This window comes from Primulina huaijiensis, chromosome 2 (assembly GCF_012295235.1).
Source record: "Primulina huaijiensis isolate GDHJ02 chromosome 2, ASM1229523v2, whole genome shotgun sequence".
Taxonomy (NCBI): Eukaryota; Viridiplantae; Streptophyta; class Magnoliopsida; order Lamiales; family Gesneriaceae; genus Primulina; species Primulina huaijiensis.
The window spans coordinates 23,572,491-23,585,376 of NC_133307.1; the positions used below are offsets into that span (position 1 = coordinate 23,572,491).

A 12,886-nucleotide genomic window follows, 5' to 3' on the forward strand; every position below is an offset into this window, starting at 1 on the left:
AAAAAAATTTGTATTTATGAACAACTCCTGTGGGTTCACGCATGTCCGAAGGAGTTAATTGTGTGTAAACAGGTTGTGGCCTGTGGGCCAAATAATAAGGTTGTGATCAGGGGCGTAGTGGACAAATTTTGTCTTCACAATGTATGTTCTTTAAAAAATGGTTTTATGATTGCTATAAAAATGAGAAATAGTGAGAAAAAAAATATAATAATCAACTCCTGCGGGTTCACATATGTCACTAAATTTATATTGTTCTATTTTAGCAACGTGAAAACTTTAAAATATACAGAGACCTCCAAATTGCGAGAGTTAACAAAAAAGTTAATGTATATATTTTATCGTGCATTTTTCAATCATTCATCTCATAATAAATGTTCACACCAAAATAAAACCTCCTTCAAACGAAACGATTTAACCACATTCAAGATTTTAAAAAAAAACTATAAAATCAAATATCATCTATATAAAATTCGAAATTGCAAAAACTATATTATCAAAGCCATCCACGAAAATGAAATGCATCACCAGACAAAGAGGGAATACGATTTGAAAATTGAAAAAAAAAATTGAAAAATACTAATAGGTGTGCTATTAAATTTGAATTGGATAGTTCCTATTTAGATATATTTTTATTGGATTACACTACTTAAAAATTTTGTCCAAAAATCCAACCGAACAATTCAATTGTTCACTTTTGCCCACACTTCTCATCTTCCCTTGTTGTAATTGTTTGTAAATGGCAAAAGGTAAAAGGAAGAAAGTCTCCCATTCTCTAAAGACAAACAATTTTCAAATTTCTATTATTTCCCAATGACAATATTTGAAATATCCGAACGTCGGTTCGAACTTATATATACATTTCTACACCATCAGAAGTAATGAACAAATTCAAATGATTTAACCAATGTTCAAACTCATATATATTTTCTATCGAAAGAGATTTATATCACTGTACTACGAAAAATAATAGAACAAACTTGAATATTTTAAAAAAAATATACATAATTTTTTTTATTTTTTCATATCCGCGGAAATTGATTATTTCTCCTCGTCTCCATGAGTAGGTCTCTTGTGAGACCGTCTCACGGATCTTTATCTGTGATATATGTCAACCCTACCGATATTCATAATAAAAAGTAATACTTTTAGTATAAAAAGTAATAATTTTCATAGATGATTCAAATAAGAGATATGTCTCACAAAATACGACTCGTGAGACCGTCTCACACAAGTTTTTGCCTATCTCCATTGAGTCCATATTACTTTATGTTTATTTTTAAAAAAAAAGACACATATTTAACAAACATAACCTAATTATTATAATTATAAAGAAATAAAATAATAGCATAAAAAATTAAAACAGATTAATCACGGCATGTTAACATTAATGACATAAAGTTGTACTTGATTTCCTGCATGAATTTTTATAATTAGAATGTTTAAACTATTGAATCTCATTAATTAAATAAAATCCAATTTTTCAACAGGCTAATTAGCGACTACTTCAGGAAACTAATGTCCTTTATAACTCTATTTAGTTAATTGAATTGAAACTGTGAAGTCAATTATATACTAATATTATTTTCCATGTAAACCTATTCATTTTTTAAAAAAAAAAATAAGGAGAAAGACATCATCATAGTTAAGTGTCTCATCAGTAAACTAACAATATTTAAAAAGTAACTTATTAAATTCCCATTTTCATTCATTATAATTTATTTATAATGAAGTTAATGTGATGTTAGTGTCAAGACATTATCCTAGAATATAATTGAAGCATCAATGGCTTGATTCATATCATAGACTCTCCATATTAAATACACAAAAATTCTTCAAAAAACAGTCTCACAAGTCAATTTTGTGAGGCATCATACATTATATTAATTATTTTTTATTGTAAATATAGGTAGGGTTGACTCGTCTTTTGTTCGTGAGACCGTCTCACAAGAGAGCTATTTATTTAAATAAATGTAGATTATGAGATACACAGCCTGACCATACAATCCTCCAGTTGAACATATCCAAAACGTGAATATAATTTTCCAGAAAACAAGTCTTCATATTAATGATGTAAACAAATTGAACCGATTCGCGAACTTTTCGTACCGACTAGAAAAATATTTGATTTGTATTCGATTTTATTGAGTTCGAGTCGAACTCGAAATGTTCGAACTTTTTTCGAGTCAAACTTGAGCCTAAATTATTTTGTTTGCGAGCCGCTGGAGAGTCTTAATATTTTATTAATTAGATATAAATATATATTAAATAAATAAATTTCGAATATTTCAGATACTTATATTCGAGCAATATTTCGAATAGTTTACGAGCATATTCGAATCTTTCGAGCCAAACTTAAATTTTTATTCGAAAAGTTTTTAAAAAAATTTTAAACTTCGAATCGAACTCGAACTCGAATAAAACTAATTCGATCCGAATATGAGTGTTTAAATTTTGGTAATATTGGATTCGATTTATTTATTTATACCTTGCAATATTTTACTGTTGTCACAGAAGCAATATTTCAAAAGCAAAGCAACCTTTTGAGTGTGTTTTTTGTGTGTTAAATAGTCAACCAATCTTTTCCTGTCATGTTTTTTGGCGATATATATATATATATGTGGGCATCGATGACTCCACATATTATTGCGGGTATTATCTTCACCTCCTCTCTTCTTTCGCTTGTCAATCAACTCTTCTCTCTCTCTTTCTGCAACAATTACGGACTCTTCCGAGGGAAAAAACAAGCCATTTATTTTACTTTCCTTCTCCTAGTCTTGTAGGACATGAAAAAGCTAACTTTTTGCAAGTCAATCATGCAGATATCGAGATACCAGATAGCAAGGAAAGTCCTTTAAACTAGGGTTTTTACTTGGAGCATTTTCTGAGTTTAGCTTTTTTGTGCCTTTCTTTTGTGGAGTTTAATGCCTGTTTAGAAAAGGAAGAAGGATAGAAACTTAGGGTCTTTCTTTTGGTTGCCTTCTTTTTCTTCCTTTTGTTCTATTGTATAAACATTAGCCTTTTGGAGAGGAAGCTGGAGACATTTGGATTCAGGCCTCGTGTCTCCGCTACCTCTCTCTCCTTTCTCTCTCATTTCTATCTCCTTCCATTTTATATAAGTTTGGAATTTTTTTTTAATTTTTGGTTGGTGTGAAAGTTTGGGATATTTTTCTGTGCAAAGCGTTTCATTTACAGCTGAAATATGCATGGAGTGATTCTGTTGATTCGAATGTTAGTAAAAAGTTAAGATCTTGGAGATTCTGCAATTTCAACATTGGGCGATATTTCATGAATTTTGAGGATTTTCTTGATAGCAGTGGCGGCGGTGGCGGTGTAGGTGTAAGAATTGTTTCTGATATACAGTTTAATAGTAATACAACTACTCTAAGAAGCAAGAGTAACAGCAGCATGCCCACTGGTGCAATGGCGCAGCCCCTACTTGTTTCTCAGTCACTCGCGGCCAAAGCCATGTTCAACTCCCCCGGCCTCTCTCTTGCCCTCGTAACGCCGATTCTCTCTTTCTATATTTCTGTATATGTATATCTTTCTTTGTATGTATGTATGCGTGGGATGATTTTATTGATGGATTTTCACTTACATTTGAGCAGCAAACGAGTATGGAGGGTCAAGGTGAGGTGGGGAGAATAGGGGAGAATTTTGAGTCTTCCATCGTCGGTGGAAGGAGGAGTAGAGATGAAGAACATGAGAGCAGATCTGGCAGTGATAATCTGGATGGTGTCTCCGGAGATGATCTTGATGCTGCCGACAAGCCACCGAGGAAGAAAAGATACCACCGACACACTCCCCAGCAAATCCAAGAACTTGAAACGTTTGCTTTTTCCAAGACACTTTTCCATTCTTTTCCGATTTCTGTTAAATTATGTTAAATTAATTTAACAATTTCTACCCTTTTCTGGTTGGTTTTTGACGAATTTTGTTGCTCTGGATGCTTTTTTCAGTCTTTTTAAGGAGTGTCCACATCCTGATGAAAAGCAAAGATTGGAGCTTAGCAGAAGGCTTTGCTTGGAGACTAGACAAGTCAAGTTTTGGTTTCAGAATCGAAGAACTCAGATGAAGGTACACGAAAAGCGGAGAAATTTTGAACTTTCTGCGTTTATTTATTTATTTCGGTGTTTGATGGGGAAATTATGTGAATATTGCCCCAGACGCAACTCGAACGCCATGAGAATTCGTTACTCAGGCAAGAAAATGACAAGCTCCGAGCTGAAAACATGTCGATGAGGGAGATGATGAGGAACCCCATCTGCACCAACTGTGGCGGCCCGGCCATTATCGGGGAAATATCCCTTGAAGAGCAACATCTACGAATAGAGAATGCTCGATTGAAAGACGAATTAGACCGAGTTTGCACCCTTGCAGGGAAGTTTTTAGGCCGCCCCATTTCATCTTTAGCTGCATCCATGGGCCTTCCAATGCCTAACTCAAACTTAGAACTCGGAGTAGGAAACAATGACTTCGGAGGCCTAAATGCCCTTCCTCCAGCTCTTCCTTCAGGCCCTCCTCATTTCGGATCGGGGATTTCGCCCCCGCTCTCTACTGAACGACCTTCTAAACCATCGAATATCACCCCAATCGACAGATCATTGGAGAGATCTGTGTACTTGGAGCTTGCTTTGTCTGCCATGGATGAATTGGTGAAAATGGCCCAAACTGATGAGCCACTTTGGATTAAAAGCTTGGAAGGTGGTAGAGAAGTACTGAATCATGAAGAGTATTTCAGGACATTCACCCTCTCTATTGGTATGAAACCAAATGGCTTTGTTACCGAAGCTTCGAGGGAGACCGGTATGGTGATCATCAATGGTTTGGCCCTCGTTGAGACGCTGATGGATTCGGTATACATTCATCTGACATTTAAAACCACATTGTTTAGAGTTCCCTTCATTCTTGACTTTATGTTATTGTTTGTGATTATAGAACAAATGGACGGAGATGTTTCCTTGTATAATTCCAAGAACCTCAACCACAGATGTTATATGTAGCGGCATGGGAGGAACAAGAAATGGTGCACTTCAGCTGGTAAATGTCAATTATTATCCTAGTTTGTATTTCTTTAGTTTAATAGGACGAAGAATTAATTTCTTATCCCATTTGTTAACATTAGATGCACGCTGAGCTCCAAGTTCTATCACCATTAGTCCCTGTTCGGGACGTAAACTTTCTCCGATTCTGCAAGCAGCACGCCGAGGGTGTGTGGGCCGTTGTCGATGTATCCATCGATACAATTCGTGAAACATCCGGTGGCCCGTTGTTTTCGAGCTGCCGAAGGCTGCCTTCCGGCTGTGTGGTGCAAGATATGCCTAATGGCTACTCTAAGGTAATAATTTCTTGTTTCCAAAATATGGATTTTCTTGTTTGACTGCTACTTGCTGCAAACTCGGAGTTGTGTTTTTGACATCAATCGACTCCCCTCGTGTTTGGTACCCTTCACCTTTTGGTTTTAACTAAGTTTGTTGTGGCAACTGCACCATTGGAGCTTAGTTGGGAGCATTTTTTTAGTTTAAAATCATGTTTATAATTTTCTTGTTAAAGATTCAAGAAATTTGCGACTCATGTTTTTTAAACTTGAATTTTTCTTAAAAGTTTTTCAAATGTTTGGGGTCCTCACGTTACGTTAATTTGATAAGCAAGTGGATTTGATATATATATATATATCAGAGAGATCAAAATAACTTATATGTGGAAAAGTCACTCAAATTTACGCAACTATGGGCTCAAGAAATGTGATATTTTCCTCAATTTGAGTTTCAAGAAATGATTTTGGTCCAAATCCCATTTGACTTGAAGATATGAAACTCAAGCGAATCATCGCTTCTAGTGCCTCATATATTTTTATAATAAAGTCTTACTTTTACAAGATCGGATGATTATTAGTTTAATAATAAAGTACATGGGTTAACTAATCGAGGCTAATCAACCCTTTTAATGTAAATGAATAGAACCATCTGTTGCTCCTCTTTTTGCTCCTTGGGACACATTAATTTCCTATTATTTAGATGCAATAAATAATATTTTTATCATTGGTTAACTAAAAACTAAAAATGTCTTTTTTGAGACGGTATCTCATATGTTATTATGAAAAGCTATACTTTTCTCGTACAACATATTACTTTTTTAAGAGTTGGGTACCCGTGAAACGAACATAAGAGTTTTTATGGAAAAACTAAATATTTTTAGGTTTCTATTCTGTCCCTATCTGATACAATTGACACACATTAAATTTGTGCAACTGTGGTGTCTATTTCCAGCCGTATGATGTGTTTGTTTTTCTACCAATTAAAGACCTTCTGCTCAAACCCCAAGACTCGCCACAAATTTGTTTGTTTACACTACATCATACCTCGTGCCTACAAATCTTGCATAATTTTGTGCTGGCCAATATTTTATTTACTGATACTTTTTTTAATGTTTTTTTTTTCATCGAACCTTATTTTTTTAGAAATCGTGGTTAATTATGGTAGGATAGGCTGTGTTTTTTAGTATTTATTTATTACCACTTTTGGGTTTTTATCTTCGAGGAAATTGGGTTTTATTTTTAATTATTTCTTTTGTTTTTTTTAAAAAAAAATCAGAGAGAAACTAGCTAATTGAGTGTAGGTGGATGCAATTATGCAGGGGGGCTTAATAGTACTTCTTTTATGGTTAAAATTACCTAAATTGCATTGCTGAGGCATTGGTCTAAAATAATAATTATATTGTCATGTTAATAATTGAATGAAATTTATATGTAAAAATTGTAGTTCTAAAATTATTTTAACAAATAACTTGTGGCTAAACGTTTGTGTTTTTCCTTGTCCTTCTATTTTGTAGGTGACATGGGTGGAACATGCCGAATATGACGAAAGTTTGATTCACCAGCTCTACCGACCTCTGATTGGGGCTGGAATGGGCTTTGGCGCAGAACGGTGGATAGCCACTCTCCAACGCCAATGCGAGTGTCTCGCCATACTCATGTCATCCTCCGTACCTGCTCGCGATCATACAGGTGAAGTTCATATCTTTCTAACGGATACAATCTGAATAATTTCCAGCATTGTATTGTTTTCTTCTGTTTCTTTCCTACCGTATGTTTCCGCATGCATTTATCCATAGTAACTCTAAACCGAAGTTAAGGTTATTAGATATTATAACTGCTAAGTGTTAACTAATTGATGGCTGCTGATCGACCATTTTCTTGTTTGATGCGCAGCAATAACATCTGGCGGGCGGAAGAGCATGTTGAAGTTGGCACAACGAATGACCAACAACTTCTGTGCTGGTGTGTGCGCCTCTACTCTTCATAAATGGAACAAGCTTAATTCAGGCAGTGTAGACGAGGATGTAAGGGTCATGACTCGGAAGAGTGTCGACGACCCTGGGGAGCCACCTGGTATTGTGGTGAGTGCCGCCACGTCTGTGTGGTTGCCAGTGTCGCCTCAAAGGCTATTCGACTTCCTACGCGATGAGCGTCTGAGGAGCGAGTGGGACATTCTCTCCAATGGCGGCCCTATGCAAGAAATGGCTCACATTGCCAAGGGACAAGATCATGGCAACTGTGTTTCTCTCCTCCGTGCAAGTGTAAGCCCCCGCTTCTTATTTCACCATATTTTTTTGTGTCTATAGCTTCATTTTCATTTATGCTCTACAACTTGATGAAGTTTGGAAAGTGCATTTAATTTTCTTGACATTGACTTTTTCACATAGCAAATATTGATAATTATTTATTTTATGTTGAATTATGTTATGTTAGATGATGCACTTTGAATGTCTTTCTTGATTTAAGTTTTTTTTTAAAAAAAATATTGGAATTCTAAACTTTTTTTACTTTTTATACTTTACATTTTTCGCCTTTTTAATGAAAACTAAAAATGGAAAGTACGAATCATATGCACGTAATCTTTTGATGATTCGATTCTCACTGTGAATTTATTATTATAATCATATATAATAATGTTTGATGTAATTATGATTACATGGGACAAAAGAATTTGAAATTTTGGATTTATTCATCAACTTTATATCCTCCCATGATCTGTCTTTACTTCAACCTTAATTTTATTATATTTTTAACTCTGTGAATTATAAAAAAGTCAAAATTATATGTCAGCCCAGCTGTGGAACATGTACAAAACTACTAAGGACTTTCTTGTCATTTTACCTCACAGGCCATGAACTCGAACCAGAGCAGCATGCTGATCCTCCAGGAGACATGCACAGACGCGGCGGGGTCGCTTGTTGTGTACGCGCCAGTTGACATACCTGCCATGCACGTGGTGATGAACGGTGGCGATTCTGCCTACGTGGCGTTGCTCCCCTCAGGATTCGTCATTGTACCAGATGGGCCGGGCTCTCGCGGGCCCTCAAGTAATGTGCCCATTGGGATGGCCCACGGAGTGAGTGGATCTTTGTTAACGGTTGCGTTCCAGATACTGGTGAACAGCCTTCCAACGGCCAAACTCACCGTCGAATCGGTGGAGACCGTTAATAACTTGATAACATGTACGGTGCAGAAGATCAAGGCGGCCCTCAATTGCGAAAGCTGAGGTTTTCGCGACGTTGTGTTCGAGCGTGACATTTTTTTGGATAGGTTGATTTGGTTTGGTGGTCTGAATACGTGATGTTTTGAAAAACATGAAGAGCTAATTCATGGGGTGAGTCAAGAACGAACCACAACTAAAACAATCCTTGCATCGTGATGGGGGCGAAGCATGCAGCCTCGTTCAAGGCCGGCGGCGGTTCTTAGCACCATGCAAGGGTGGTGGTTCGGGTATTGACTCGGGAGAACCCCTTGTCCCTTGAGTTAACTCGAATAATATTTGATTTGTGTGACCTTTTTTATTTAACTTCGCTTCTTGATTTGTTCCGGTACAATGTTGTCGTATTTCTCCTTTTATATTCCATTTTATATAGCGTTATGCGAATACAATAACGATGAACTACTATAGAAAGCGTGAACATTTTCTTGGACATGTTATTTACGTTACTACTTACCTGTTCCACGAGATGTTTAAATAAATATTATTTGTAAAAAATGAAATAACATGCATTTTGCTAGCATATGTTTTTGAATCATTTTAAAGCAAAGTTGAAATTGGTAATTGTATTGAACTTTAAGTTCGTGTACATACACCAATAAATCGTAAAACATTATAAATTTCTAAATTTAAGATGAGATTTCGGATTCGACATGTTTATAATATTTATTTAATATGACAATAATTTTATAATAATTAATATATATGGAAGAAGAAGAAGGGGTGGGGGGCGAGGGAATGCATTAAATGGGAGGATGCATGTAAATGTTTCTGTTGGGTGGAAACATTAATTGCCTGTCTGCCTGAACACCAGACTCATTCTATGTATTCGCCAAAAATCAACGTCAAAAGTAGGATGACGCCGGTGTAATCATCCCGATATAGTTGATGTACACTTTTCGTATGTTTTATACAAGTTTAATTTATTGTTCATACCTGTGCACAATGTTGATGTGTCACTCACATGATTCATATGTACAATTTCATACGAGTCTTTTTGAATTATTTCGGATAAAATTCATATTTGAATTAAATGATATTCAAAAATTCAAATCATGATTCTGATTTCTCTATTTCACTTCTACCCGTATTTTAATATTAAGTTTCACAAAAATTCTCTAAATATTTTATGCCTATAAGTTTTAATATTTGATTTATATTTTTGTCATCTTGAAATAATGATGATTATATCATGAGAGAAAAATTGCTAAGAGTTCTAAACATCCTGGCAAGACAATATCATTTTAAAGACAATCTTTCCAATCAAATAATTATAATCATTTTTTTACACATAAAAATTTTTGTGAGACAGTTTCACGAGTCAAGTTTATGAGACGAATATCATATTTTGATAACCCATGAAAAAATATTACATTTTATATCAAATATATTACTTATTATTGTAAATTTGAGCATGGTTGATCTATCTCACATATATCACAATAGACCTACTACTTTTCCCGAGATTATTTATAGTTATTTTTCTAGTTTCTGGATCTCCAAATTGAATTTACTATTTTGCAAACATGAGAAAGAAGTATAAAGACATTCATGAAAAAAAAACTCAAAACTTACTGAGAATCTTTAAAATAAAAGTTTGAAATATCATATTTACTTTTTAAAACCACAAGTTTTATAAATCTCACCTGTTTTTTAGTAGCTGGATCCGACAAATATACATGTTTACAAGTGATATTATTACTGAAGTATTTTTTTAATTAAATTTCGGTGTCCCATAAATCATAATCCACTCTATCATGTTTGCGTGTGTGTTTTCTTAATTTTTGCTAATATACACATATTAACTAGATCCTACGACTATTTTTAAAATAAATAAAATAGAAAACAACCAATTACATTTCGGACAAAAGTGCTTTTCAAGTTGCATTTGATATTATGCTATTTATTGATTATTATTTTTTGACAGTTAATTTCAATTGATTTAAATCCAACTTATGACGATATTTTCCTCTTAGGCGGCTTGGTATGGCCTTGGGAAAATTTCCACGGAATTCGTTTCATATGTGAGCTGTGCACGTAATTAATTACATGCCAAAACATATTTATTGTTTGGGATTTGGGTGTTCTATCAATTACATATAAATTTAAAAGATTATGTCGGTTGTTAGAAGATCTCACGAATCTTTATCTGTGAGACGAGTCAAACTTAATAATATTCACAATAAAAAGTAATATTAATCTTATCATAAAAATTAATATTTTTTCATGAATGACCCAAATAAGAGATCCGTCTCACACAAGTTTTGGTCAATTTAAAAATAAAAGTTTTAGGAAATTGTCAAGTTCTATGCTAACAAAATCCCACCAATTATTGCATAGAATTTACATTTTGTAGAGGACCGAAAAGTGTTGGAAAATGTTCACTTTCTAATTTCTATGCTCATAAATCCCTCTCTGATTAGTTATTAATTCTAATTATAACCCCACACTTTCATAAATATATTATATAAGCCTTTCTTCTTACGGCTTTATTTCCATTCTCATACGTATACCAAAGGGACAGCTAGCAGATGTGGTCTTCTTTTTCTCAAAATAAAATTTAAGTTGTTTCACACAATTCCAGTGAGACAGTCTCACCGGTTAATTTTGTGTGTGTAATATGATCTTTAATGTCAAATTTAAAATATGAATTAATGTAAATTTAATAAGGGGCATTTATAAATTTTTATGGAATGTATATAGATTGATGTTGCAAGGTTCGTTCTATAATCATAAAAAAGGCCAAATTCAGGAATGGATATGGAAATGTGAACATTAAAATTTATTTACATTTAATATATAAAAGGGACCTTGATGTTTCCATTTCAGATGTAATTGTCGTAGATGTATTATCATCACATATTTTCACACATAAACATATAATATTATCTAGAAGGTATTCTAATTTTTATATTTCAAATATATATTTAAATTTATAATTGAGAAAATACAGCAATTTTTTCATTTGCTTTCGTTTAATTTCACTTCTTTCTCGTGGTCCATGCAGGAAGTATGAAGAAGTGGAATTTTTGATGGTCCAATTCCAAAAATTATTGAGTTGAAATGTCGACGTTTTGAGTCTCGACGTAATTTTTAATGTTATAGATGGAAGTCATGTCTACTTAAAATTTATTTAAAAAAAAGTCAACAAAATGGACTATTTAATGTACTTTTTTAATCGGGGAATTCCATAAAAATTTGACCTTTTCAAGTGTAGAATTAGGACTTTATTTGTCATTGCCAGTGTTTTCAGTTGCAAAAAATAGTATATAATCTCGAGACCGGCTACTAAGGCATGATGGATCTACAATGCATTGACTAGATGAATATCATCTTCTTCTTTTTATATGAAAATCTTCCATCGTTATATTTCAATGTATACTAAGTAAATTTTTTAGTTCGCACTCGATAAAATATCGATCATCTTACTTAGATGAGTGGTAGATCAAAGAGTTTATCGACAGCACGACCATGTTAGCATTTTATATTTTGTGAAAATATGCATAAAATTGTTTTTATTTTTCACCAATCAGATCGATCGACCCATTTTTGTTTAAATTATAAAGTTTCGTTTCTTAATTTTTTACAAGCTCAATAATTTCATTTTACAAAAAGTTGTCATAACGTTGAAGTATGTTCTATAGATTTTCAAATGATTTAGCTATTTTACTATTATTTTTATTATTATTATTTGTCTGTATTAATAATTAACGCATGTGCGACGACCAACCAGTAATATAAATGTGATGACTTCCGTAGAAAAGGCCCATTGATAAGTGGGCTTCATATGAACGTTCACATGAAAGTGGGCTCCAACCAAAGACCCATGTAATTTGTCCAAGTCCCAACTAGCGTGAGCCCCCTACTACCTATCATTTTCTTAGGGTAGATGTTGACTGAGAAAAAAATTAAGACAAAAATTTCAAAATACATGAATAATATAAGATTAGTCATTTCACATTATTGCACAATAATTGTATAGTAAAATCATCTCTGACCACTAAAATAAAATAAAATAAAATAAAAATCATATGACATATTCATTTTTTCAACTTTTACTGAATTATTGCAACTTAAATTACCAATTTCGGTGGAACTTTTTGAAACTAAACTCGAGACAACATTTAATTTTTTTTTTAAAAAAAAATTAAGGATTCATTCGATTTGTGTTGAATGTTGATAAAGTTTAAAAAATATAAAACAGAAAATGGAGTAAAATAAATAAATTTCTTTAAAAAACTACCATTTTCATATAAAATTAAAAATCAAATAATAATAAATAGTGCAAGTGCAAAGTGTGTATTTGTCGACATGGTAGAAAAGTCTTGGAGGAAAAGGCTAGAAATAGTTTGCCA

The 12,886-nt window shown here is 33.5% G+C and overlaps 1 protein-coding gene across 1 annotated transcript; it reads left to right on the forward strand.

The window, feature by feature from the left end:
* Nucleotides 1–2,626: 2,626 nt before the first annotated feature.
* On the forward strand, nucleotides 2,627–8,936 carry LOC140970699 (homeobox-leucine zipper protein ANTHOCYANINLESS 2-like). Its single transcript, XM_073432561.1, has 9 exons — nucleotides 2,627–3,498; nucleotides 3,606–3,826; nucleotides 3,957–4,074; nucleotides 4,164–4,853; nucleotides 4,936–5,037; nucleotides 5,123–5,335; nucleotides 6,829–7,003; nucleotides 7,208–7,575; nucleotides 8,163–8,936. Exons 1-9 carry the CDS (start codon nucleotides 3,286–3,288, stop codon nucleotides 8,538–8,540), a joined length of 2,478 nt encoding a protein of 825 aa, XP_073288662.1. The 5' UTR covers nucleotides 2,627–3,285; the 3' UTR covers nucleotides 8,541–8,936.
* The last annotated feature ends 3,950 nt before the right edge of the window (nucleotides 8,937–12,886 follow it).

Coding starts and splice junctions, on each gene's coding strand:
- LOC140970699 (XM_073432561.1), top strand. CDS start 3,286: ATGAATTTTGAGGATTTTCTTGATAGCAGTGGCGGCGGTGGCGGTGTA. Junction 3,827..3,956: donor CAAATCCAAGAACTTGAAAC/GTTTGCTTTTTC, acceptor TGCTTTTTTCAG/TCTTTTTAAGGAGTGTCCAC. Junction 7,004..7,207: donor ACCTGCTCGCGATCATACAG/GTGAAGTTCATA, acceptor TTTGATGCGCAG/CAATAACATCTGGCGGGCGG.